Source organism: Lepisma saccharinum, chromosome 1 (assembly GCF_977018435.1).
Source record: "Lepisma saccharinum chromosome 1, izLepSacc3.1, whole genome shotgun sequence".
NCBI classification, from domain to species: Eukaryota; Metazoa; Arthropoda; class Insecta; order Zygentoma; family Lepismatidae; genus Lepisma; species Lepisma saccharinum.
In genome coordinates this window covers 168,621,969-168,649,727 of record NC_139229.1, presented here as the reverse complement: position 1 = coordinate 168,649,727, position 27,759 = coordinate 168,621,969, and the positions used below count along the sequence as shown (strand labels likewise).

The 27,759-nt window shown below is 34.7% G+C and overlaps 2 protein-coding genes across 2 annotated transcripts in view; both read left to right on the top strand.

The window, feature by feature from the left end:
* Positions 1-6,054: 6,054 nt before the first annotated feature.
* On the top strand, positions 6,055-16,491 carry LOC145989984 (uncharacterized). The gene is made up of 2 exons (XM_083125546.1): positions 6,055-6,128; positions 14,798-16,491. The coding sequence occupies exon 2, from the start codon at positions 14,814-14,816 to the stop codon at positions 15,873-15,875; it is 1,062 nt and encodes a 353-aa protein (XP_082981672.1). The 5' UTR covers positions 6,055-6,128; positions 14,798-14,813; the 3' UTR covers positions 15,876-16,491.
* A 4,483-nt stretch (positions 16,492-20,974) lies between these two features.
* LOC145987014 (uncharacterized) overlaps positions 20,975-27,759 on the top strand; it is a 39,077-nt gene continuing 32,292 nt past the window's right edge. The window contains exons 1-4 of the mRNA XM_083121478.1: positions 20,975-21,083; positions 24,854-25,130; positions 25,676-25,820; positions 27,489-27,659. Of these exons, the coding sequence (XP_082977604.1) occupies positions 20,975-21,083; positions 24,854-25,130; positions 25,676-25,820; positions 27,489-27,659 (702 nt within the window). The remainder of the gene's footprint in view (positions 21,084-24,853; positions 25,131-25,675; positions 25,821-27,488; positions 27,660-27,759) is intronic.

Below are 27,759 nucleotides of genomic sequence, written 5' to 3'. Positions count from 1 at the left end.
TTGCAAACTTTTCGCATTAAAATTGATTTCTATCACAAAAATAAAAGTATATGAAGATTATATGGAAAACGTTCTATTACCAAAACTTCCTGAAATTGCACTATTACTTTGAGCGGAAATATATAATTTCCTCTAAAGGAATTTTTAAAAACATTCTTCATCATACGAAAATGACCGTCTTAAAATAGGTGACTTTTTTTCTTGGTGGAGAAATGGAATGAAATAAGTATACAAGAATTCAGAACGATTTATGTCATGCTAATCCATATTTGCAAAAAAAAAAAAAAATCCTGGTTGATCCTTCGGCTATACAATATTGTATTGCAAGATTTTACACCAATCAATGAAAAATATTTTGTTTGCCACATATTAAAACGGAAACGGCTGTATGACTGCATACAGCAACTATGCTCCATTCGATAATAAAAATTTCAATACTGTCAGGGATCAGTTCACATACCTTATGGCCATGGACGTTCGGAAGGGGGGGCCTCGCCCCCCCCCCCCGGAAAATGAATGTCCGACAAATGGTATATATATGTCGCACATAAATTCATTTCAGTCAGTAATTTATGTTAATTATTATAAGGGCGTTGAAGGAACATAATAATATCAGACTGAAGCAGTGTTTTTTGAAGGGACATCACTATTATGGGGGAAAATATGCCTCCTTTGCCCCCTGGAAAAAAATTGCCTTACTTGCCCCTCCCTGGAAAAAATCCTGCGGACGCCCATGCTTATGGCACTGATTAGAAATAGGTTAGTCTGCACAGAAAAAAATATAATAATTACCAAGAGAATGCTAGGAAGTTTTCTCAAAAATCAAATAAATAAAAAGTACTAGGTTGAATGCTATGAAAAGGTTCAGCCTTTAACACAAATTTACTGTCATGACACTGCCCATTAAGTTGAAGTGAAATTTCATACCTTATTGTAGCAAGTGCAGCAGCACCTACTATACTATTTAAAAAAAACAAACAGAAAATATTAACAAAAATAATATCTACAATATCTCTTACATAAAACAGCTTATTTAAAAACCAAATACTCATCATTTACTAAATAGCTGAACATGAATGAAGAAATAAATGGTGAATTATTTCCCTCCACGATGAACTTTGTGCCAGCTGATACGAGACTTAAACAGAGAAGTGCTATTTTTATTACACTTCCCACGTCCAAGTCCCATACCGGACTTTGCATCTGTATCTCTTCTATCTTGATGTGTGCATAAAACATGCACACAGGTGGATAATTCCTAGAAATTAAATATATGCTCTACAGTGATGTAAAGTGGGATTAATTTTCTTGCATTTTCATGTTCAAATACTATTAAAAAAATGTAGTGGGAACTGCCCAATGGGTAACATAGTTTCCCTGGTGACACTAACTATTCAGTAGGAAACATGCTAGAGTGATCACCACATACGTAAATGAGAGTACACTTTGAAAAAATAAAGTTGATCGAAGCTATGGCAAACAAAAATAATGTACTTAATGTACTCAGAAATGAGTGACTTCATTATCAACTTTGGCTGATTTATCCTAAGGACATACGAGCACCATTACAAAAATTAAAAATTCATATTGGACCTTGCTACTCCATGCCTCCTTTCTGTAGTTATTACGCATAGTTTTAAAAACATGAGCAACTAGTATTTAATGAAGTACAGCATAAACAGTGTGCAGCAGAGACTACTTACTTTCATACATTTCACTGGACTTGATTAATCTGTTATATCAGTAACTACTGTACTGTGTGTACCATGATACATGCATGTTACTGAACACAAAAATGTTCATCTTAAAATAGATAAATTGTGGAAATGAAGTGTTTTTTTTTTCCACACAAAGGTTTCTCCGAACTGCAAAGTTATTCCCACAGTTGTTTGCAGTACTGAAAGCACCATTTCATTCTCTTGTATAGCTTCTAAAAAAAATCACACAATGGGAACCATGATTTTCAGTAATTATTCTCAAAATAAAAAAAAATGTGCAACTACATTCATGAGGTGTTGAGACTAGCAGAACAAGTTATTTTTACCAGTTTTTTTATTTTTTATTATGGTACCAGTTTCATACATCGGAGACACATTTCTTCATTTTTACAGAAGAAACTACTTACGGAAATGAGTTTGTCTAAGGTTTCCAACGTTAGTCGAGGTATTTTCTTTCATCGTGGTATCTATTTGACCAGGAAATCATGTCAGTGTTTCCAACCCCCCTTTTTTTAACTATGCTTGCCTAACCTAACCAAACCTAATCTTATCGGAATGGTTCGTGGGGCTGTCCGTCAGCTTCCCGTGCATAATGCACAATTTGCACACGTGACGAAACGATAGTAGGTATTTTTCGGTAAAGAAGGTTGGAAAACATGGATATTCGAAAACAAAAGAAGCGATATCATTCAGAAAGGAAGCGATATCGCACCGTTACGTGCATTCAGTAGCAGTTAGACAAATGCGTTTTTTCAGTAGAAAAGTGTTTGTTTTCATGTAAAAAGCATAATGGCACCTTGAACTATGTTCCGCAATACACAATTGGTAAGTACGAACCATGCAAAACACAAAATATCTGATTTTAATGTGTCTCCGATCTATGAAACTGGTACCACTGGTACCTTTATTATTAAGTACAGATGCTATTATATTTCACACATTGTCAATTTTTGCAAGTTAAATCACTCAACTAACCACAGAGCTTAACACAAATTAAAAATGCTGATTATTGATTATTATTACCACTTTTTAGAGAGAGCAGTGATATCACATGGTATAGATGATTATTTTTTGAGACATAGAACCTAACAAGCAATGCAAAACAAAATCTTACAAGAGAACATAAATGTTTTATAAAATAAAATAATTTCCACATTGTGAGGAATCATGAGTTTAGGTTTAGCACAAATAGGCAACGAGGTTGACCACTTGGTGAAAATAGGGTAATAGTAACTGAAAATATGCTGCTTTCAATACAAAGTTGCATTTACCTCAAATGATCCTTAAGCATTAGCTTCATACAAATAAAAAGAGGCTGTGACTATTTTCACCAGGTGGTGAGAATAGCATGTAGAGCTATTTTCACTAACAAAATAATTACCGGAATCATAACATAAGTAGGTTAGGATCATTAGGTTTAATTATCTGATTATTTCCGCGCGCGTGTATAATTATAAAAGTAAGAGAACCAAACCTGGTCCACCTAAACCACTCAAGCAAGTAAATACGAGAGGAATTAAAAAATAAGTTATTGTAGAAGCATAACATCACAGATTAAGTTATACACACGGAACTTGGCCCTTACAGAACAGTATATAATATTATTACCATTTCATTAAAATTCCTGATTTTTTTATTTTATTTTAAACAACAAATGATACGCAATTGCGATACTTCTTTATCACTATTTGAAAAAAAGCTTTGATACGTATTACGCAGTGATTTCATACAATGTTAAATTACGATTTCATTAACTACAATAGGCAACACTTACCGCATCCCCAAAATAATATTCTAATGACAAGAATTAAGCAGATTTGTCGGCCGGATGAAGCTACTTATCCAAATTAGAAACTAAATATTGTGTAAATGAAAGAGTTGTAGAATACGTACATTGCTGGTACTATTTGTAAATATTACACGTATTCTACTCACATTCTCGAAATAAAATTTAGTAGAAAAAAAGGTTCGTGAATATGGACACGAATTTGACTTCAGCCGGTTCGCGAGGAACAGTAGAAACACAGAATACTGGAGAGGCAATTGGATCCATAGAACACATGATGTTTGAATGCATCTTTCATCAACACGAAAGAGACATACTCATTGCAAGATTAACTCAACTGAAAATTCCAACACCCACGGAACTAAATACACTTATTTTTACACAAAACCCACACATACTAAACAACATTAGTAAGTTTATAAAGAAATCCCAAATCACTATATAATAAGGAAAAAAAAAACAAAAAAAAACACAACAACATGGACATCTAGCAGGGTTGGCATGTTTAAAACAAAAGTGTTTAAAACACTTTGTTTTAAACGTTTAAAACACACGGCTTTGTTTTTTTTACAAATGTTTTAAACGTTTAAAACAATGTGTTTTAAACATGTTTTTTTTAGAAGTGTTTAAAACACATTTTGGTACTTGATATTTTATAGTCTGTGATATTTTTTACGGGTCTCACTTATCGCACAACACGTGACCAAACTTATGTTCTGACATCACGGGCTACGTTGGTTAGGCAGGCTAGCTATGTATGCACAAGGTAGAAAAACTGTTTTCCGACAAGAAGGGCCCGTACTTTACTGTAGAAATGGAAACTTCTCAGTTCTTTGTTTCGTACCGTCCTGTAAGTTTGAGACTGGTGGAAGTATATGAATACACAATGCGTGATTTTGATGATGTGAATTTTTTTTCTCTTGCGATAGGATTCATTCGTTTGTATAACTGAATAAAGCGCAGACGCTTACTTTTGGTAACACAATTTTGTACTTTGGATATATAAATTGATCTGGAGAATCTATTATGACACTGCAGGTTGTTTTCTCCTATATAAACTGTTCAGGCAGCAGGAAATATTTCACACTGATTTTTCCACGACGAAAATAGTAATTCTATAATATTTAGTTTCTTGAAATTTAGATGAATGTGAATCCTAATCTACTTCAGCAGTGGCGGAAAATGGGGGCTATTACCCCCTACTTTTGTCCCTCAGTAGAGGTGTGCGGGATCCCGAAGAGTCGGCACCGGGATCGGGAAAAGAAATTCCCGTCCCAATCCCCACTTTTCGGGGTCCCAAGCAGTAGGGAAATACAGAATGGTCATTTTAAAAAGTCGTCTATTCTGGACATTTTCTTCAATGTAAATGTATGTCTGGAACGTATCGGAAATTGTTAGTTTTTGTACCAGAAGTGCAAAAACGAACACTTAAGATGAAAATTACGGGTAGAATTCGAGATTACAAGAGCTTCGGGAAATTTCGAACATTTCGCATCCCGAATGTCGGGATTTAAAGAATTTCCCTTCCCGACCCAAAAAATTCTGTCCCGCACACCTTTTCCCTGCAGTATGGTAAACCTTATCTCCAAAGGGATATAAACTGTCTTTGCAGCCAGTGTACTTCAGTAATATAGTTTCAAAAAAATAAGTATTTTTTCTATAGGTGTGCGAGACAGAATGTTTTTGGTTGGGACGGGATCGGGACAGGAATTTTTTTTTAAATCCCGACATTCGGGACGGGAAATATTCGCCATTTCCCGACAAAGTCAGGAAATTTTCGGGACGGGAAATGATCGAAATTTCCCGAAGCTCTAAAAATCTCGAATTCTACACGTAATTTTCATCTTAAGTACTTGTTTTGCACTTCTGGTACAAAAACTAACTGCTCGGGAACCCGAAAAGTCGGGATTTTTTTTTCCAGATCCCGGTCCCGACTCTTCGGGATTCCACACACCCCTAATGTTTTCTTTAACGACTTTAACTATAATTTACTGGGAAAAGTTGACTTTCTTTTGTTTAAAACACATGTTTAAAACATGTTTTTTAAACTCATGTTTAAAACTATGTTTAAAACAAAAAAAACATGTTTTAAACAAAAAAAACAGTTTGTTTTGTTCTTTTTAAAAAAAACACAAATTTTGCCAACCCTGACATCTAGGTAATAAAATGTAACCCTGTGTATATAATTTGTCTACATTTTTTTTTTATCCCTACCAGGGCACAAGATACCCAGTAAGAAGACTCCTCGGTGTGCCTCGAAGGAGTGAAGAATAGTAAATGTTTAACTATACTAACATTCCCAAACTGTGTGATCGTCTAGAATCAACTAACAGAACTACCCAACACACAATTTAGATCTAAAAAAAAAGAAAGAAAGAAAGAAAACGTAAAAGAAAAGTGAGAGTCTGAACTTGGCCAAAAGTCACCAAAACAGGTGAGGGCCATTAATGAAACCAAGCAAGCAACACAGAATACTAACTACGGTCAACCAATCTCCCATAAGACTGAAACAGCCAGTTCACAGGTGAAGGCCATTAAAGAAACCAAGCTAGCAAGCAGCAACAGCCAGTTCAGCTAGTTTGCTTTTTGCTTCACTGTTGTTGAGCTTAAAGTACTGTAAAATAGTAAGTTTGTTTTTATTTCTTTTATCTGTTAACATTTTAGTGGTCTAAATTATTAAACTCATAAAGCGTATTGCGTATTAACTTAATAATTAATACATACTAACTTATAAGGGTAAAAATTGACGTTGTTTAGAGTAGGCTTACGAGTACCCCAGCTTTTTCAACACGTCTTTCGTTCAGTACCCAGATGTAGTCTTTTGCTATAGGAAAATAATGCTGACTTGGTAAAAATTTACTATCCTTCGGACACCTCTATTTTTTTGGTTTCGTCAATTTTTGACATTGATACTTACGTATCTGCTTCGCGGAACATTCCTGAAGGTGTATTAACGTTGTTTTGATGAAATTAATTGCAATTTTTCACATTACCAGAACGTCTTTCTGGTAGGTGTTTTTCCTTGCCTGAGACACAATATCGCGAGTACACCTTCCTACATAATTGCGCGTCCGGCTTCTCTTTTGCCAAATTTTTGACATTCGAACTTACGTATCTGCTTCGCGGAACATTCCTGAACGTGTATTGACGTTGTTTTGATGAAAGTAAGAGCAATTTTTCACCTTACGACTACTTCTTCCTCCTACATTTCCATTTGCCTCACACACAACATGGCGCGGACACCTTCGTAAATAATAACGCGTAGGAATGACGCATCGGCCTTGTTTTTTCTTGATTTTCAATTGTTATGCAGTGTTTCAACCTTCGGAACCCAAGAAATGCCCGTCGACAAACTTAATCACATCTATTTCTTTTTAACTTTATTTTTCGCGTTCTGACACCAAATTTTAACTATGTATCCCAACCTAACTGAACTAACCTATCCACGCACCAATGGTTCATGGGGCTAGCGCCAATGGTTCGTTGGACTATCCGAGAATGGTGTGTGGGGTTACGAATATGTTTTTCGAAACCAATTTTTAACTATTGAAACCTTTGCGTGGCCCTACTAACCTATCCACGCGCCAATGGTTCGTGGGGCTATCTTTTTCACTATTGAAACCCTTGCGTGGCCCTACTAACCTATCCACGCGCCAATGGTTTGTGGGGCTAGCGCCAATGGTTCGTGGGGCTATCTTTTTCACTATTGAAACCTTTGCGTGGCCCTACTAACCTATCCACGCGCCAATGGTTCGTGGGGCTAGCGCCAATGGTTTGTGGGGCTAGCGCCAATGGTTCATGGGGCTATCTTTTTAACTATTGAAACCTTTGCGTGGCCCTACTAACCTATCCACGTGCCAATGGTTAGTGGGGCTATCTTTTTCACTATTGAAACCTTTGCGTGGCCCTACTAACCTATCCACGCGCCAATGGTTCGTGGCGCTATCTTTTTCACTATTGAAACCTTTGCGTGGCCCTACTAACCTATCCACGCGCCAATGGTTCGTGGGGCTAGCCCCAATGGTTTGTCCACACCCGGCACAAACTTTACAACACACCCACCACACGTCATTCTCCAAACCCTCGATCCACAGTTCTAACTCTCGTCGCAAACGCAGGCAGTTCGAAACACTGGATACCAACAAAACACAATCACGACACGTCATGATAGTCACGACGGTGTATGAAGGTGATGGTGTATGAAGGTGTACGAACTTCATGGTATACGCAGATGTACGCGCCAAACGCTATCTCCGTCGGAGAATTAATTTTCAACGAACAACATGAATTTCAGCTATGAAACATTGCAACATCACACAAAACACCTTCCCGATGTTCGACAATGCTACAGGAACTTATTACGGTAAGTAGTCTCTTCTGTACAAATAAATAAATGTGTCCGAAGGATAGTCAACTAGTACCAAATAGGTCTATATAGAAGGAGAGAGAACCACCCTTTCTTCTATAACTTCTGCTTTTGTGTAGTCTTCCAATACCAAAGCCAACATATTTGGGTCTTTGTTGACGGTCCATTGAAATAAATTAAAAGGTACCTTACAGAGGGTTACAGAGCAAGCAAAAAGAGCGTTTAAGTAAACAGTAGCCTAGCCCAGCATTTAAATATAGAAAAAAATGACACTGATGCTTAGCCATTGTTTGGCTCTCCCCCTACAAAGCAAGCAACACAAAATGAACAAATTACTGTCAACAATATAGGTACCATACAGTACATCATATGATATGATATGATTTATTTCATTCCTTTGACCATTGTACAGTGGTTGTTTTCCACACATGGTATGGAACATGTCAGCACATTACAGTTAATAATTATTTTCAAATAGGTACAAGTGTGAAGATATTATACATAACATTTAAAAAACATTGATTACATTATAGTTGATTCTCCTTGTTCTTGCTGTTAGCTGCAAGGTTTACAGTAATTTACATACATATAATAGATAAGAAATCAATACATACATATACATGTCCTAGGAGTTCATTTAGGATGTTACAATTTGCAATTTATTGTCAGGTACTCTTTAACAGAATAAAAACAATGATCTAATAGGTATTTTTTTTACATGCTTTTTATATGAGGTAGCTGATTGTATTATTTTTATGTCACTTGGAAGGTTATTGAAACAGTGAACAGCCATGTATTTAGGTCCTTTCTCAAATCACAAAACATTTTAGTGAGCTCGTGTCCAACATTATACTGTATTATAGCTATTATGTTAATTATTGTGATTCGCTCTAAGTACCAGCGCTTCATAATCATGTACCATTAGCATTGTCATTGACTTACTGTGGTACTAGCACATGTCCATGCGCCAGCGTATCTGTACTACCAGGAATTAGAGATCTTTTATCATCTTTCCAACTGAGTGACTTCTTATTTAACTCTTCTGTATAAATTTCATGTTTATGACTCCTAATAACATGCTGTTTATGCAAGCACTCTTTTTGATTGAATAAGCAATTTTTATAGTCCTCAAATTGGATTTCTTTCTTTAATACAGCTTTTTTAATTCCTTTCAATCGTTTGTCTACCTTATTGTCAGTTCTATATGCATACATTTTACTCCTTAACCCAATAAATTCTAACATTGGTTTGCCATTTAATTCGTCTTTCATTTTTCCAATTACTTTTTATTTTTTTCACTATATAATTCGCTATCCTTAGGATAATCACTCGTATCAAATAAATCAGAATTATTTTTCATAAAAGTATAATAATCGTGATTTTTGAGTTCAAATATGTATGCGTCGGTGTCTACGTATAATAATTTTATATCAGTATCAAATTCATTCTTTAATATATTATAGTAAAAATCATACATTAGAGCTTTAGATAAATCTAGCACAGCCTGCCCAATATAAATAGGTTTATCAAATTTAACTGATGTTTTATAATTATGAACTGCAACCAAGTATTTACTAAAAATGGTTCTAGACTTAAAATTAGGTTTATTTATTGCTTTCTGGACTTTATTGTCATCACAGTATAATTTAATATTTTGTTGTTTTCTAACTGACTGCATAGATTTACCAAATACACTATTAGACATTAATTTCCAAAAATCTTTTTCAAAGTCATTTTTTGCTTTCTGTCGCTGTTCAGTATTAAATTTAATATATGGGGCAATAAAATCAGATTGAGTAAATTTAATTCCTCTGTGAATTTTTGTTATTTTCATTCCCAATTCTGTATATAGTTTTAATATTTTATAGTGAACAACATAATTCTTTTTATCATAGAAGTGACATAGCAACTTTGGTACTTTACCACCTGGGGGTATTGCATTCTCGGGTGCAAGTGGAAGGTCATTGAACTTATTTTGAAGATCTTTTGGAAAAGATAAATCTACTTCTAATAGATAACCAGTTTTATCATCAGAATTTAAAATATGCGCAGCAGAGCGCCCAGTAGGGCTAGCACTTCATGCGCTGCTTGTTAGTGACTTTTCTAAATTATTTAATTCTTCTTCAGTCCTCCATTTAAAATTGTTTTGTGGTAATTTCTGTGATAATGAGTGAACATATAAATTATTCATATCATTATAGTGAATTTGTGTGTTTGTGTCTGCTTTAGAATATCTATTGGAGCACTGACTTATTCCACCTCTTATTCCTTTTTCGAAAAACAGATACATTTCATAATCAGTTAATTGTTCTAATTGAACCTTGGTATATTTAAGCATACAATCCCAAGCTAAAGCTGGTGTTGTATAGTACCAAACAGGATCTAACTCATATGAACTATTTAATCCTAAGTCTCTAAAATTTTCAAATACATCTGCTAATAATAAAACGTCTAATTTCAAATATAAATCATGCCATTCGCCTAAATCTTTAATTTTTAATTTATTCCATACTTTTTGAGCATGGTCATAGTCACTCCAAGAAATATTTTCTTTGGTTAAATTAGAATAAAATTTTTCAATTGCTGGTAATTTTGTATCATTAAACTTAGCGAAGCTGTCCATATATTCGTAAGCATAAATTCCTTTTCTTATAGTTCGATTATCTTGCTTCCTAAATATTATATTTAATTCTTCATTTGAAAAGTATTTTATTATTTCTCTTAGCTGTTCCGGTACTAAATTCGATGAGAGATTATCTAAACTGCTGGCTAAAAATCTAAAAGAATCAATAAATCTTAGTTCAATTAAACCTTCATTTGTCCTCAATACTTTACTAAACGAGATATATTTTTCTTCATTATTTGGAATTAGTTTTAGTTTTGATTTAGACGACCACCCAGCGTCCTTTGGACTTAGCCCTCCGGGGGCCTCCTCTCCCAGATTTTTTATAAACAGATGGCAATCATATGAGGACAAGTTATGAAATAAAATTGGAATAAAAAGTGGTTGTTTGTATTTTAAATTACAATTATTACAAGCAGCCCCTCTGTATTTTCCAGTAAAATGATCATGATCTCTTACTTTTGGATTATCTTTGGTAAATTCATTATTACACAAATAACATACTGTAGCTGTTAAATGTTTAATTTTTATTTTGTTTGTGAATTTCATATCTTCATTTTTCTTTAATAATTTTTGTATTGTTATTGCATTTTCAGTTATCTTATTTATAAAGCATTTATCAGCAGTTTCACACTTATGTATGTGTAAAGGATTTTCTATGTTTCCGTAAACGCTTTTTACATAAAGTCCATAACTACAAGGAATATGAAGTTGTATCTTATTGGTATATGATTCACTAGGGTTTGGTTCACATGTCTGAATTGGCTTTAAGATTGATTCAAAATCACAGTAAATTACATATGGGTGTCTAAGCATTCTTTGAAAATTTTTAAATGATATTGTAGGTTTAATTTCTGTTCCATTTTCTACAATTTTAGATTTTGGCATAACAGGCAAGCAGGTTTCATTGTTATTACATATTACTTGATGTTTCTTAACAGCTTCTTCAGTTCTAGCACTATAATTTAAACATCTTCTGCAGAAATATTTTTTATTATTATTAATTTTTAATTGGTTATTTAATAAACAACTTAAATTTTTATCCAACAGTAATGGTTTTTGGTGCTGTTACCAAAATAAAGCAGGTCAATATTATTTTCAAACTCTTCTTTTTTATTATGATATAATGGGTATATGCTACCATTTTCATACCCAAATACAGTTACATTAATTTTATTCTTTGCTTCAAATTTAGGTATCTGATCAATAGTAACCGGATATTTTACACAATCAAAATCTAAGTTATGATTAATGTTTTTATATTTAGATGGCGTTTCTTTATTTTTTACTGGTTCCTATAAACAAGATAACACACTATATTTAAAGCACTCATTATCAACATTTTTAACATTAATACAAGCTTGCTTAGCTTCTATCAATTCAGGTAATTTTATATATGAACTTCCACTTAATGGTTTATATTTATTAATATTAATTCTTAAATTGTTTATTCTGCTTATAACCCAGCCTGAGCCTTTCGCTTCTAATTCATCACATCTGGCTATAAATAAATCTCTTTGTGTATCCCAGAAATTATTAAGTTCTTCCAACGATCTGATTATTACATTAGGTAGTTGAAACTTATGAACCATTTCATGTTCTAAATTTTTAAAATCACATTCTAACTCTAAATTAATTTTAATATTTTTATGAATTTCTAAAGCATTTTTAATAAGATTATTCGCTTTATTCTTAATTGAGTCCATATAGTAAAACAAATCAGAATCTCCTTCTTTATTGTTATGTTGATAAGTTAATAACCTACCTTTAAAAGCAACTTCAACTAAAATAAAATCAGGTTCAGGATTATGTTTAGCTTTATGAAGCTGTAGCCTAGTTTCTTTAATATACTTACCACAAACATCACATTTTATTTGTTTTATTCTTTTTTCTTTGGAGGTGCTATTATGTCTTGATCAAATGGAAATAAATCATTAATTTTTTTTGTTTTCTTTTTCTCTTTTCCTTCTTTCATATTGCCTGATTATCTGTATAATCAGATCAGCTTTTTTATATCTCGTAATATATTGTATTTTTAAAAGTTTTGCAATGTTATATAATTCTGGTAGTTTAAGTTTATTTAAACGTTCTTCCATTTTAAGACAACCAATTTATTATAAAAAAAAATATTCAATAAACACCTACCCCCTTATTATGCAATTTAGTTTTTAAGTGTCTTTGATAGTGTGTTTTGGTATAATATCTTCCACATTCACATAACAAACGTTCATAATTTGAAAGTATTTTGCATTGTTTACATCTTCTATCAACATATTTACCGTTGTAAAATTCATCTGGATGTTTAAATAGTAAACAAACAGAACAACGAAGCGCAGCGAGACTACTTGAAGGATCAAGGTTGTCCATTTATTTCGGAAAAGATATTTTCAATAAAACGCACCGAAGGTGCTAAGCGGGCAGCCGCAGCTTGACCGCGCCTAATCTAGCTAAAGTTATTATTTTATTCTCGTGTTCTTTAAATTGTGCGTTCATATTTCTAATCATAATTCTTTCAAACTCATTGGTTGCAGAATCTTCTGATCTGTATAAACCTTTCACTCTTCTTTGAAATTCAGCGATCTGTGTTGTGTCAACTTGATTCATTTATTTATACCCAATATTTTTTCAATTTAGAAATTTATTGCAAATTAGGTTTACAAATAAAATTGTATTAAATACCTTGACATTTTGTTGTACAATTATTTATGTATGCTATAAAATAAACTTAGATAATAAGTAATATATGTAAATCTTAGAAATTATCTCTTATTTTATTTTCCCATTGATAAGATTTTTTTATAAAAATCTTTTAACTTTACCGTTAATTATATTTTTCCCTTCAGGAATATTAACTATTTGGATTTTTTCAATATCTTTAAATGTTGGACCTTTTTTACTAGTTTTCATTTCTAATAATTCTTTTTTAGAATATTCATTAATACCTTTCTTCTCAAATATAGGTTTAAAATCATCTTGAAACTTTATATCTTTTAAAGTTTTATTCATATATCTACTTATCTTCTTATTGTCTTTTGTTTCTATTATCATCATACTAAACATTTTGTTCATTTCGTCTATACCACTTTCGTCATTGTGTTTAGATGCTTGTTTTGTTATAATTTTTTTATATTCCTGTTCTCGGGCTAATAATTTATCAATTATTTCTTGATTTCTAAAATTGGAGTATTTATATATTTGTTTAGTAATATGTGTGTTACTCAATGCTTTAAAAAATTTTATTATCATTTCTTTATATGAATCTGGAAGACGTTTTAGGTTTTTAACACCATTATTGATAGTTTGAATATTATAACCCGATTCTTCAATTAATTCTTGTAATTCAGGTACATTGGTTATTAAATTATCTAAACCTATTAATTCACTCTCACTGGGGGTAAATAATTTGATTTGTTTTTCCATTTATATATATATTTTATTTTAGAATATTTACCTTACCACATTTCTTTACCTTACTATATTACGGGATTTCTTTACCTTACTATATTACTGTATTACCTTACTATTTTGCAATACCATACCTTACAGTATTACTATACTATAATACTACAATACGATACTGAATTACACTACTTTACAATAATACCATACTTTAACAAATATAAAAAATAATATACATAAATAAAAGATGTCAAGACCGATTACTCCAGATGAATTTGTTAAACTTTTAAAATCTTATAATTTCTTAAATAATTCAATTAATTCTTTTTGCAACAAATATAAAGTTAATTCTAAAACTGTAGTAAAATATTTAAAAGCCAATAATATATCCTATAATCAAAAAGGAGTTGTTAATTTACCACCCCGAGATAATTATGGGCGTTTTATGTTAAATTTAAAGGTTAAATCACAAATTATAGTAAAACCTAAATCTAATACAAATAATGAAGCTGGGTTAAATAATGTAAAATGCAAGGAAGTTAGATTTCAAGAACCATTGAAAAAAATGTCGATCACTAAAAGACTTGAATAATCTTTAATTAGTTTAAATATTCAATTTCATAATTACAATTTCTCATTTGTGTAATTTTTGAATTTCTTATACTAGCCAGAAAAAGGGAAAGGCTGTGATTTAGATGTGGTGTAGTGACATTTTGTTAAAATTTAAGATTCTAAATTTTAGACATGGTGCTATGGTTTTTGTCATTGCAATAACTTTTAGGTATCATATTTTAGATCGTAAGACTTTAGTTTTGGAGATAAATCCCCTTCTACCAGTGAAATTGATATCTTCATATTATACTGCCTGTTTTTCCTGAAGTAGTTTATAATTTTTTCTTTCTCAGGTCCAACCTAGGCAAGATGGGTTTTTTTGATGACGTAGTTGCCAACTACAAGAAAGACAACTTCAGGATTCTAGAGTTTCTACAGTCTAGACCACCGAGTACTCCACAAGAGGCTGTGGCCCCCATGAAGGACTTTAATGTGGTTCTTTTCCGTGACTGTGTCATTCACAATATTTTAGAGCAACGCCTGGAGCTAGAGCCTAGCACTACACAAAAGTTGATTGAATTTTTGAGAGGGGACTTCAATGACATCACCAAACGAATCACACTTCAAGTGATGATACACTACACTAAGATGGATGTAGAACTCCAATATCGTAAATATCTTATTCGCGGTGACATGGATAAGTTACCAGAAGCTGAAAGATTAACAAAGGCCAACTTTTTTGATGAGTGTATAGAGTCATTTGTGACTCATGCAAATATGGATTGCGGAGTTGATGGAGTAGTGTGGTTATTGCCCGAATATACAAAGAAGGACATTCAGAATGCTCTCTGTAGCAAAGCAATGATAAGTGCATTTGAGGAAGCCATGAAAAAGCTGGGCAGCACACCCATTCCAGATTTTGGCAAAGAAATTGCTAATCTGAAGATATACGGTGTTAAGAAGTTTGCTCCCTTGAGGAACTTGCGTGGAGCCTCCTTAGTAGATGGGATCCTGCTTTGCATCAACAATTTGGCGGGATATGAAGGAACTGCTATTAATAAGGCTGACATGATAACACTTTCCGCGCATGAATGTACCCATTTTTTAGGACGTCTTATGTTCAATGATTTTAACTTTTCAAGCCCAAGCAAATGTTTGAGTGATGATTGTCAAAAACGACTTGATCAAGTTCTTCCAGATACATCCTTAGAAATGGGACGGCATACAGAGCTACTTTTATTTGAAGGGGTCCAACCAAACTGGGATGCATCCACAGAAGAAGTCGCTACAATATTTAACACCCGTTTGCATACCTATACAACCTATCCAATTATTAGGTCAACTGAGCGGAAGACACTAGGCTTAAGAATCCGTACACCTGCTTCTCCGCCATTTGGAATCGATATTGAAGACAAAGACTACTTTTGCTAGTTTTATTGTTAAGTGGGACAACACAGCTCCTGTTGGAGACTTTAATATTGTTTGAAACGAAAGCATTCAACAAGCGTTGCAAATCGCCAAGCAGTTTGATTAACGGTTTGCAAATAATGAGTATGTGTACATTAGGTATAAATGAAATATCTCTATGGGTTCTGGAATACAATACTATATGTACAAAATTATGAAACTCCTTGTGTGGGATTTGTGTGATCCTTGAAAAAGTCTTCTGCACTTACATAATTAATATTTTTTGTAACCGGGTTTGTGTGTGCATAAATTCCTGATTGGGATTTGTCTTGAAAGATAGGGGTGGCAAACCCTACAATTTTTTTGGTTTTCTTGTATGTTGTGTTACGTTGAATGAAGGACCATTGCACCATGTTTCAGTACATTATATCATTTTGAAACTCATGTAATATATCTTCAAATGATTTGGTAGAGTAAACAGAACATTTGAGTTGGAAGAAGCTATTTGAAAATAATTATGAACTATGGAAGTGAAAGATATGGATGTATAAGATATTCCAAAAACACATTTCCAATGCATGGTATATCCGGAGCATTTTTTGTTGTTGTTTTGACGTCTACTTTCTTGATGCTTCTAAATATAATATTGTTGAGCTAAGTTAGTCTGTTTATTCATTTTTGTACCTGACGAATTTGTAAATGGATTCTGGATGTACAGGTGGTAGACCAGCAACAGCTGAACCTCGCCCAGCAATAAAGTTAATTCAATTCAATTCAATTCAATTCATAGTAATTCTGAAAATTCAGCTCTTTTCATGTCCATTATAAGAATATTGCGATAAGCAAAGTATATAATTGCGATTTAGAGAAAGTCGAGACGAAGGGTGAGAAAAAAAATATCCTGGCCAGCATGGGGGTCGAACCCACGACCTCCGCGTTATCAGCATTCAGCATGGCTCTAACCAACTGAGCTAACGTGCCTACTTGACGGCAACACTGGATTTTAGCATTGATGCAAGCGGCAAGCGCCATAATGAAATTAATCTTTATTGAAACAACGTTCTGAAGAAATATCGCTTTTTTCGATTTTCGTAATTTAAGTTTTACGTTATAATCGTTGTTATCGTTTTTACGTTATTTTCGTTTTACTCGATTTTCGTTATTTTTAGTTTTCTATCGTTTTGACAGTTGGCAACTATGCTTGGAGAAGATGGCTGCCTTTTTGTTTACGCTGTCAGAAATGATCGTGGTTGTTTTTTAGGTTACAAATAAATATTTAAGTAATGTACAGAATAGAATTTTATTTCACACGGTAAGGGAAGGTATAAATTATACAGTTTTATTCACGGGTTAGTTACATTTTCCTTGTTTACAAAAACATTTGCTCACAGAGGTGAGAGAAATTGAAGTTGTGTCGGCCTTATCTGCGTTTTGCCGTTTGCAAACACTTGAGCTGAGATAAAAATTTTCTTTGTGATTCATAACACAGTTACAAATCATATCACCATCAAGCCCAAAGTTCATGTGGCATGTGGCATTGACAAAAAAGTAAACTTTCTTAATAATGGTATTAAGACTATTTTCGATAAGCATGCCCCTACACGTACTGCACGAATAGCCAAGAAAAAAGTACCGTGGGTAACCGACAATACCAAACTATTAATGAAACTTAGAGATAATGCTCTCAGAAAATATAAACTGACGAACAATCCGTCACATTGGGATTATTATAAAGAACTGCGGAATTTCACCACGTCGGTTATAAGATAGGAGAAGAAAGCCTACCTCTCGTTCCACATCAATAGAAACGTTCATGATTCGAAATTAATGTGGAAAGAGATAAAGAAATGTGGCATTTACGGAAAGGTGGAGCCGAATGTCCCACACTTTTTAAATGATCCGCATTTTTTAAACACCCACTTTATTGACAGCGCCAGTCCCTCTAACCAAGAAACCGATCTCATCCTCGAAGAGTGCGAACGCTTCCTTACAACTACATTTACTGAAAACGGTGACACCTTCTTCTTTTGACCCGTCAAAGAAGTAGAAATTGCACAACTCGTGTCCAAAATCCATTCCAATTCCTGTGGCACAGACGGCATAAACCTAAAAATGATAATTCTTCCACACATTCTTTCACCTCTGACTCACTTGATAAATTTCTCGTTAGATAAGAACACCTTTCCCCTTGCATGGAAGGAGGCTAGAATCCTGCCCTTACCGAAGAAACGACACGTGACCGACATGAACGACTTACGACCAATTAGTATATTACCTGTCTTATCAAAAGTTATCGAGAAATCAGTGTACAAGCAGATAGAAAGTTTTGTTACCAAAAATCAAATATTGCCTGCAGTACAGTCTGGTTTCCGACCTTCCCACAGCACCGCAACGGCGCTCATGAAAGTAACAGACGACATTTTACAAACACTAAACGAAAGTAAGGCTGCAGTCTTGGTGTTGCTTCACTTGTCCAAGGCGTTTAATCTTGTATCTCATCAGCTACTCCTTTCAAAAATGAGTTACTATGGTTTATCGCCGGGAGCAATAAAATTGTTCCAGTCTTACCTTACTGGGCGAGTGCAATCGGTGACGCTTCCCTCAGGAGCTACATCGACTCCCCTTACGATACCCTCAGGGGTTGCGCAAGGAAGTATTCTAGGCCCTTTTCTATATTCCCTCTTCACCGCCGACCTACCCCTAAATGTACGACACAATGTACCTCATTGTTATGCAGATGACACGCAGCTGATGATGCCAGTAGACCCCAAAAATGCAAAACCAGCAATTGGTCTCCTGAACCGTGACCTTCATGCTATTTACAAATGGTGTAAACGTAATGGTCTTGTAATGAACCCCTCTAAATGCTGCTTTACATTAATTGGTTCTAGCGCTGCCTTAAATAAAATTCAAATAAATGGGTTATCAATTAATATTAATGATGAGAGGGTCCCACACTGCACAACTGTTAAGAACTTAGGTGTGATATTTAATGAGAAACTTGACTGGCAAAACCACGTAACGTCTCAGAGTTCAAAAGCTTATGGTATACTTAGATCACTATATAAATCATCGCACTTACTTTCGACTGATGTTAAATTGCGCCTTATGCAAGCTCTAGTTCTTCCAATTTTCGATTACTGTGACGTTGTTTACGGTGTTAATTTAACAAAAAAGAATGCTAAAATTGCACAAAAAGTACAGAATTCTTGTATACGTTTTGCATTTAGCTTGAAACGAAGGGATCACATACTGCCTTATTTAAATGACGTTAATTGGCTGAATATGACGCGACGCAGAAAACTACATCTGGCCTGCACAATATTCAAAATTCTGCAAACAAAAACACCCACATACTTATACGACAGACTCCAATTTAGACACGACATACACAACTACACGACTCGACACTCTAAGAAACTTAATCTGGACAGATTCTCAAAATCCATATTCCTGTCATCCTTCAAAGCTGCTTCTGCATATTGTTGGAATGCGCTGCCACCAGATGATACCTCGTGTGCGACATATAACAGCTTTAAAAGGGCAGTAACAAAAGTACTTCTACATGAGCAAGGACAAATCCTCAGTACACATGATTAGATTCAGCATGCTTACGTTGAAATCAAAACAAAAAATGATCAGATTCGAACCCAAGATGAACATTTTGATGTGTGTGAATGAGAAAAATTGTTTTTTATCTTTTTAGTGTGTTAATTACTGAAAAGTGAAAATGTAATGGAATTCGTATGTTATAGTGGTAATTGTATTTTGTTTGTTTTATTGTAGTAGATTTTGCGGGTTGAGTGGTAGAGCAGCCACAGGCTGAACTTCGCCCATGAATAAAGAAATTCTAAATTCTAAATTCTAAAAATACACTAAATAAGTCTTAACTTTGTATTTTGCTAATATGTTCTATTGAAGCAAGCTGTGTAATTGCATGTTGTTGCCCCCTTCTAGTTTTACATGTGTAACACTGTTGTACTTATAATATGAAAGCTATGTATGTAGTTTTTAAAGTTATCTAGTTGTATGGGGTAATCCTGTAAGTTTATTAACCCAATTTGAAAACTTAATAGCATGTTGAAGATTGAGGCATTGATGAGAAATACCAATATCTGTGAAATGAAGTTAGGAATAAATAAGGTTTAAAGGGCATTGTTAATGTGCATTGATTTCAAGTTTATTTGCTTGAATATTGTATATTATTTGGAATTTTGTCATTATTCATACCAATTTTGTGGATTCATGATAATGTGCATACAGCTTTATTATTTTTCGCTGTGAACAAGGCTGCTTATTTTTGTAATTGAGGCTTAATTTTCCCTGTTAATTTACTAATTTCTCTTATGCTGTATATTCATCCAGTCTTCTATGCTGACGATTTTCATTTATTCAAAAATATATTTACTAGCTGCTAATTTTGCTGAAATAACTAGAACTAGTCCAGAATTTCTGATATAGAGTTGGGCTAATCCATAATGTTTGAAGTAAGCTGCTTGGCTAGTTATGAGGATTAGGTTGAAGATGTCATTTGTACCTCCATACAGGATGTTTGTTTCTTGACAGTTACCTAGGTTTAGTGAAATATAGATTCCAAGAAATATTTTCCACAATGAAATAGATACGAACATAGTTCAAAATTAATTATTCTTTTATACAGGGTTTCTATAAATTACTTACACAAAAGTAACAGTTAATTGTGAAGAATGTGTATTTGTAACAGAAATGTTTTATACATCAATGAATACAGCATATCTTCATATTTTCTCTACAAGTGTTCAATATGTGATCCTTTCATCACACTGCAAATGTCCCAGCGGTATTAGATTTCCTGCCAAACCTTTTGAAGCATGTCTGCGTCGATGGTCGCAGCTGCCTGCGTTATTCGGACCCATAGCTCATCGACGTTGCTGGGAAGATGGTGGGAACAAATACACTTTCTTTATGTAACCCCAGATAGATGAATCCATGGGGTCAAATCAGGCGAACAAGGTGGCCATGGAATCGTTCCTCGACCAATCCAAGTCTGTACTTCACGATTGAGGTAGGCGGTTACTTCTTTAAAAAAATGCAAATCAGCACCCACATCTTCACGCAATTGTGACATTAGATAATTCTCAAGCATGTCCAGGTATGATATGCCTCTGACAGATAAGCAAAGGCTCACACCTCCAGTGGCAGCGTCTGAAACTAGCAACTGGAAGCAAATGACGTGCGACAATAAACTTGAAGGTATATTGTATTCATTGATGTATAAACCATTTCTGTTGCACATAAATTTCTTCACAATTAACGGTTACTTTTGTATAACTAATTTAGAGAGACCCTGTACATTGTGTATCGAAAAACCTGCAAAAGCTCTTCTCTCAAATATATTACGATAGAATTCTCCATTAAAATTCTAATGTTTGTGATTACTTGCATATTATGACCTGTAATTACCAAATGTCCCCATTTCTTATTCGTAAATACCCATGTCATGGACGTTTAAAATGTTATAGTCTCATTTGAGTTATGCATTAAAGTTGTTTCCCACTTTGGGAGTGGTGTTATCATGTGAAAGAGGCCATGGAAGCATCACTTGGGTTTTAGCAGAAAGCTCATTTTAAATTGAGGAAAATTAGAATATGCTTTCCATAAAATGTCGCTTTAAGTCTCCATATGTTGAAAGCAGATCACGTGTACTGCCACAATTCTAATTATCCACATTGGTATTATAGGTTGTGTAGGTACATGTTTTTATCTAATGTTTCAATTTTCCATGCATAAGTCCTTAGGGTACAAAAGTGCAGTTAAAAATATTTTAGTTAAAGGAAAGAATGAAGGTGATTGATGTGGCACCACTATGCCAGCCTTCTTTATATTCTTTCTTATGTATATATTACTTGAAAGTTTAAATGTTGTGTGCAAGGTGAATAACAGATACAATTGTTTAGAAAGAATTTTCACTTAACTGACAGGAAAGTTATAACATACTGTTGTATTCATGATTGGGAAAAGAGAGACGCGGTAGTATATAAATACGGAGAAACTAGTACTCACTTTTATCTGCAAAGCTGTTTTTTCTTTTTCGATTAATTTCAGTGGCCACTGCCACCATCCTCGTTGGAACTTGCTGCACTGTTGCTTGGCGTGCGTCTTTTGTTCGTAGTTCTCTGGCTGCCGTTAGGTGCGCTGTGCGTCTTGGTGCGTCGTCTGCTATTTCCGGGCGATAACTGCTGCAGTAGTGGAATCCAAGTATGGTGCGCTTGCCCGCTAACGATGTTTAGTTCGTGCGGGAAGTGCATTATGGCGTGCGTTTCCTTGATTTTGGTGTCTATGAGCGTGTGGGTAGTGTGTTTGACTCGAACCTTTTGAATTTTATGGCTATTGTATTTGATATGTCTAGCAAGACCAGCACCTAGCAGATGCGAAAAAAGCCCAACCCACTACTGGTCTTGCTAGACATAGCCTGGTTTGCCCAAGTAGGTGGTGACTCAAATCTAACAAAACACTGTGATTTTTACTCTGACCAGTGTTCAGCATTTGCAAGCCAACAACGGTTTAAAGAAAATTTGGTTAACATATAGTTGACATGGGTCTGGGTCATTCCTATTGTCAGAGCATAGCTTTTCTTTGTTTATCTGTAATAGAAACTAGGTTGTGCAAGAATTCAAATTTTCTTCTCGCTTGCCTTGTTTCTACGTCTGTATATGTGATCACAACATTCTTTTGTTTACGGAAAAGTGAATCTGCTGTGCTACATTTTGATTCCTATTTAATGGCAAGCTTTAAGACAATATTATCTCAAGTTGCTGCATTTCGTCTTGGAAATTGGGCTCATTTGATATGGAATAATGAAAGTTCCAATAGAACTTAAAGTTGGCCATTTCATGTTGTGAACATGCTTAATGGAACAGTTTATTTCCTTTGGTCATGTGAACTATAATATTCCCATGGATTAATACTCAATTTACCTTCACAAATTATATATTTTGATTTGTTATTTCGGGAATCTAACTAAAGCTCATATTACATGAAATTAGTTTTATCTTGGTCACACCCATGGTTTAATTTATTGAAATTATCATTCAACGCAAAATTTCTATGTACCCACAACGTTACAGCATTGCCCTAGATTGAATTTTTGCATTGTACAAAATATGATGTAACTTTTAGGATCATGCTCCTAATGACATCCCCATTGATAAAATATGCAATTAGATTCACAAAACAATATGAAATGCCTGTGTTTTCCATGAAGTGCACATCTTTTTGCAAAATATTTGCCACATCTCACATGCACATAACATGGCAATTGAGGTTGTGTGTTTGCCTTGCATTTTTGCGTATCACTGTTGTCTGTTACATCCTTGCTTTAAAGAAATTCATGCAAACTATGTACACACACACATTCTTCTGTTCTCATTTATCACACAGAACAGTCTGAAACATTTTTCCCACCACTGTTTTGTACCACAATTATAGCATTTTTAAATCTTATTTCTCAATAAAACATTGCCACCCCACACCCCCATCACCCTTACGTCCTTTCCATGACAACAGACTGTATAGGCTGGACCTCTTTCCATAACAAGCACATTATACAGAGATGAAATTCCGGTAGTTCTATGTAATGCCACAGCACACTAAGAAAGGAGGCTCTGGAACATGAAAACACAGCCAGTACATGGGATTTGTTTTCTGCATTGTATCCTTTCATCAGTTTTGTCTAGTCTAATATCCCTATTGTTTCGGTGAGCCAAAACTGACAAATTTACTTTTAAATTCAAGTATACCAACAGAAATTAGTTACTGTCCTATGAAATGTTCCTTCTTGATCTGTAGCTGAACGAGCTGCTAATGCGTGGCAATACCATTTCAAAATGCCAAATTACATCCTTCCGTGTGTCAATTTAAAATTTTGCAGACAACCTCGTGGAGGGAGTGGCATCAGTCTACTTCAGACAATACCTAGTTCCTTCTCTATTCCCTTGATTTCTGATGTACTAGGTTCGTTCAAGGTTGACCAGATTTCTATTGCGAGGGGAAATAATGGAAAGTCCTACAAGCACCATACTAAGCTGGTTTTTCAAGTATTTCCACAGAGCATCCAACCACAGTTGTCGTTCCCTGAATCCTTGGGCGTAGAAGGAAGTTGACTGCTGTCTTAACCACTGCAGGACAACTTTTGTGTCAGTGCTTCATCGTTCTTCAATTTCTACCCTCTTGTTTGCCTTTCCAAGGAGCTCAAGCAAAACTGATAATCTAATCACTGAGGGCTAAGTCCGGAGTGTACGAACATAACATCAAAACCTCCCAGTGCATTTCAGTGAGCGTTGTTGCATTCAAATTGACTGTGTGGGGCTGTGCATTGTCATGATGAAGAATGACATTTTCAGATAACATTCTCAGTATTTTTGTGAATTGCATTCCATATGTCATCCTTGATCAATGTGCAGTAGTACTGGGCATTAATTCTGACCCTTACTCCAAAAAAATCCATATGAATAACATCTTGTTTGTACCAAACATGTCCATGAGGTTCATTCATAAGCAATTATCATTCTTTGCCAAACTACTGCAGTTCTTTTCCTTTTTACATTACTGATGCTATCTATATAGCAATCTTTAAATTTTTTAAAAAGTGTCTATTGAAACTCCAAATTAGCCCTCCTTTATAAGGAGAAACCATTTATTTCGGCAGGAAGTGAAGCAATTGCAACCATCCTCATTCATTTAGGATGTGATTTTTTATGTAAATTTTCACCCCCTTCCAAAATTGTGTTGATGTATGTGTGTGTTGTCAACAGTGTGGGCACTCAGATTTAAAGGAACACAAGCATATAAGTTCTCGGACGAAAGTAAGCAACCTGCTACGTAAAAGAAAAGTACTTTAGAAGATCTGATTCTTTAAATCGATCACTCGAAATTTTTTAATTCAATTTTCAATACTATTAATTCTGAATTTAGTACGTACTTAGGGCAGCAGCTTAATTGCTTATTTGCTGTTTTCCTTTAAGAACCTGAAGCCAAGAAGGTAGCAGCAGTGAATGACCCTTGTGGTGCTCAATTGGCTGTGTTAAGGCAGCAGCAACAACAGCAACAGCAGCAGCAACAACAACAGTCACAGTCACAAGGTGCAACAACGCCGCAACCAACGCAAAACCAACAGACACCACCACAGGCTGTGCAGGCTGCCCAACCTCGTGTACCGGGTGCAGCAGTCCCACATGCCGGCCTTGGTGGTGTCCAGTCAGAAGACATTCGGGTCCCGGACAAGATGGTTGGCTTGAGTGAGTATGCAAATGAATTTTTTTTAATCCTCTCCAATTTCAGGGTAGCTTTGCAATTTCTGCCTTGTTTTTTTTTTTTTTTTTTGCAAAGAAAAGGACAAGTGATTAGTACCTGATAATTTGAGCACCGTTGTTTGTTGTCCAAATTTGTTAGCTCAAATCGTGGCTTCATAAAAGGAATATATGCTGTTCTATACATAAGATTGGTTTGATTTACATGCTTGACAGATCTGTTAGTAGTTTTCCTCTTATTTTTGTTACTTTTGAATATGAAAAGTATTACTGCTGTTTAATTAGCTGCACAGGCTGTTTTTCTTTAACTCTGGATGAGCATATGAAGACCAAAATATTATAACTTCCAGCACACTTAAGAAATTCCCTGTTGAATTTCTTGTGAATATACAGAGCAGATGTTCCATTCATATACCATAAGCTCGTCAAACAAAAGGTAAATTTTGGTATTTCCTCAAACTGTCGATCTTAATGTGGCTTTTTCTACTTCTCATAGTGCTAAGAATGTTAACTCACTCATAAATACTAATATTTCAGTCATGCTCGGGAGCTTATAATGAATATTGTACATCAACGGAGTAGAACGGAAGGTCCAGGAGGAGGTGGCGGCGGTGGCGGAGGAGGAGGAGGAGGAATGTCTGATATGGGAGGAATGGGCAATCATGCTCAGGTAAGCACACTGGTAAGTTGTAGCATTCCTCTGGGATAAGATGTCTGCTGTATGTAATTTAATTTTAGTACGTAAGATAAGTGTTTGTCAAAGGTCGTCCCTTTTATGATTTCTTGCTGCTGTATGACCAATAATTTATGCATATGTTTTTGGTGATAATCATTAATACTATCATTACTCGGATATTTCTTGAAAATAGAGATGGGATGGATTGGCACTTTATCTCTCTTCTGTCATCGGTAACATTGCTAATAATTTTATCTGCCAGATATATCTTGTACATCGCCTATAACTGCGAAATTCTAATTTTAAAATTATTATGGATATAAAGGTTTTTGAAAGTAAAAGGGACAAACTTTGGCAAGCCTTTATAGATTATAGTTAGCACATTAAAAAAATATTACATTTATCCTTAATTCAGTACAAATAAGACCAGAAAAAAGTTTTCTCAGGTTTACCAGCAATCTTCAGTTTTCATCTATATTTGATATGACATGGAAAGTACACATCTAACCAGGATCAAATTATTTTCGAAAAGGCTACTCCTAGTGTGTCCCATTTGAGCTGCACGAAATTTGCTGTCCGCCATTGGATCAAGTTGAATTGAAAGGTCTGGGCAATTTTGAAAAGATATCCAAAAACCTGAAAGTCTTGGCAAAATGAGGGGGAACCTTGTTCATAAGCATAATTGAAACAGTAATACATTTAATTAAAACATTTTTTACTTGTTTTGTTGGAATTGAGAATTAGTGATATTATGAACAAATTTTGCCATCAATAAGAATTATCACATGCCTTTCAACATGGAGCCACAGTAGTCTAGTCAGTTGGAATTTCTCTGGCCTTGTCCCAGCAGAAAGTAGCTCTGTAGCTCACCCAGCCTCAATAAATGGGTACCCCGGGGGACGTAAAGGTGGTTGGAGCACTGTGCTGATCACCTCCAAAATCACAAGAGGTCAATGTGTGGGGCCCTATTGCCACATCCGCTAAATGTTCCTTCATGGCACAGTACAATATGCACAGGCAACTTTGTACTACCTTTCAACATAATGAAACTAATACTTATTCACGTGTGTACATGCTAGAGGACACACTCTCCGAATGCTGAATTTTTCATTATCTTGTTTTCTGTTTCCTGGTAGACCGAATAGCAGGTAGTGCCTAATAGTGTCTTCAAACCTGTAAGTACAGTTTCATGAGCTGAACGTACACATGTAACCTCTAAAAATATGAGAGGGTGTTTTATTTCACCTCATTTCTTGCTCAAAATTTTCTTTTACACTTCATGTATATCAACACTTTTTAATATGAATGTCCACATAACAGCATAAGATAATTTGAAAAGTATGAAAAACGTTTGTGCTTCAAAGTCTTTTGTCGTTTAACGTCCTCTTCTGTCCAATGTTTTGAACTTGTTTTCCACATTCTTCCTCAGGAGCCCCGGGTGTTATTGGGCTACTTTAATTCCTGGAACCTGGAAATAGGTCCAAATAAGTATGTATGTACATCCTTAGATTAGGTTTAGAATTCTGATGGACAGATTACATTAGGCACAGTTCATTACACTCTCGCAACAGAGAACAGGAACAATTATGAAGTCACCATCTTCCAAAGAACATCATTTTTTTTTTTATTTAGCCATGAATCAAAAAGGATTTTAATTGTTTTGTCCTCACCCAGGTTGAAATTATGGTACCAGGACCCAAAGTTGGACTGATAATTGGCAAAGGAGGTGAAACAATAAAGACTCTTCAAGAGAAGTCTGGTGCAAAAATGGTCGTGATCCAGGATGGTCCACAGCAAGAACAAGAGAAACCTCTGAGAATTAGTGGAGATCTTCAAAAAGTAGAGGTAAGGATACACCATGTGATTCTTTAATGATCGGTCTAGTATGGTTGACATCATATTTTAGTCTCGTTGTTCAACTGTGCGTAAGCCGGTTTTCCCACTA

Bases quoted from the DNA above. Each gene is read 5' to 3' on its own strand.
- LOC145989984 (XM_083125546.1), top strand. From the start codon at position 14,814: ATGGGTTTTTTTGATGACGTAGTTGCCAACTACAAGAAAGACAACTTC.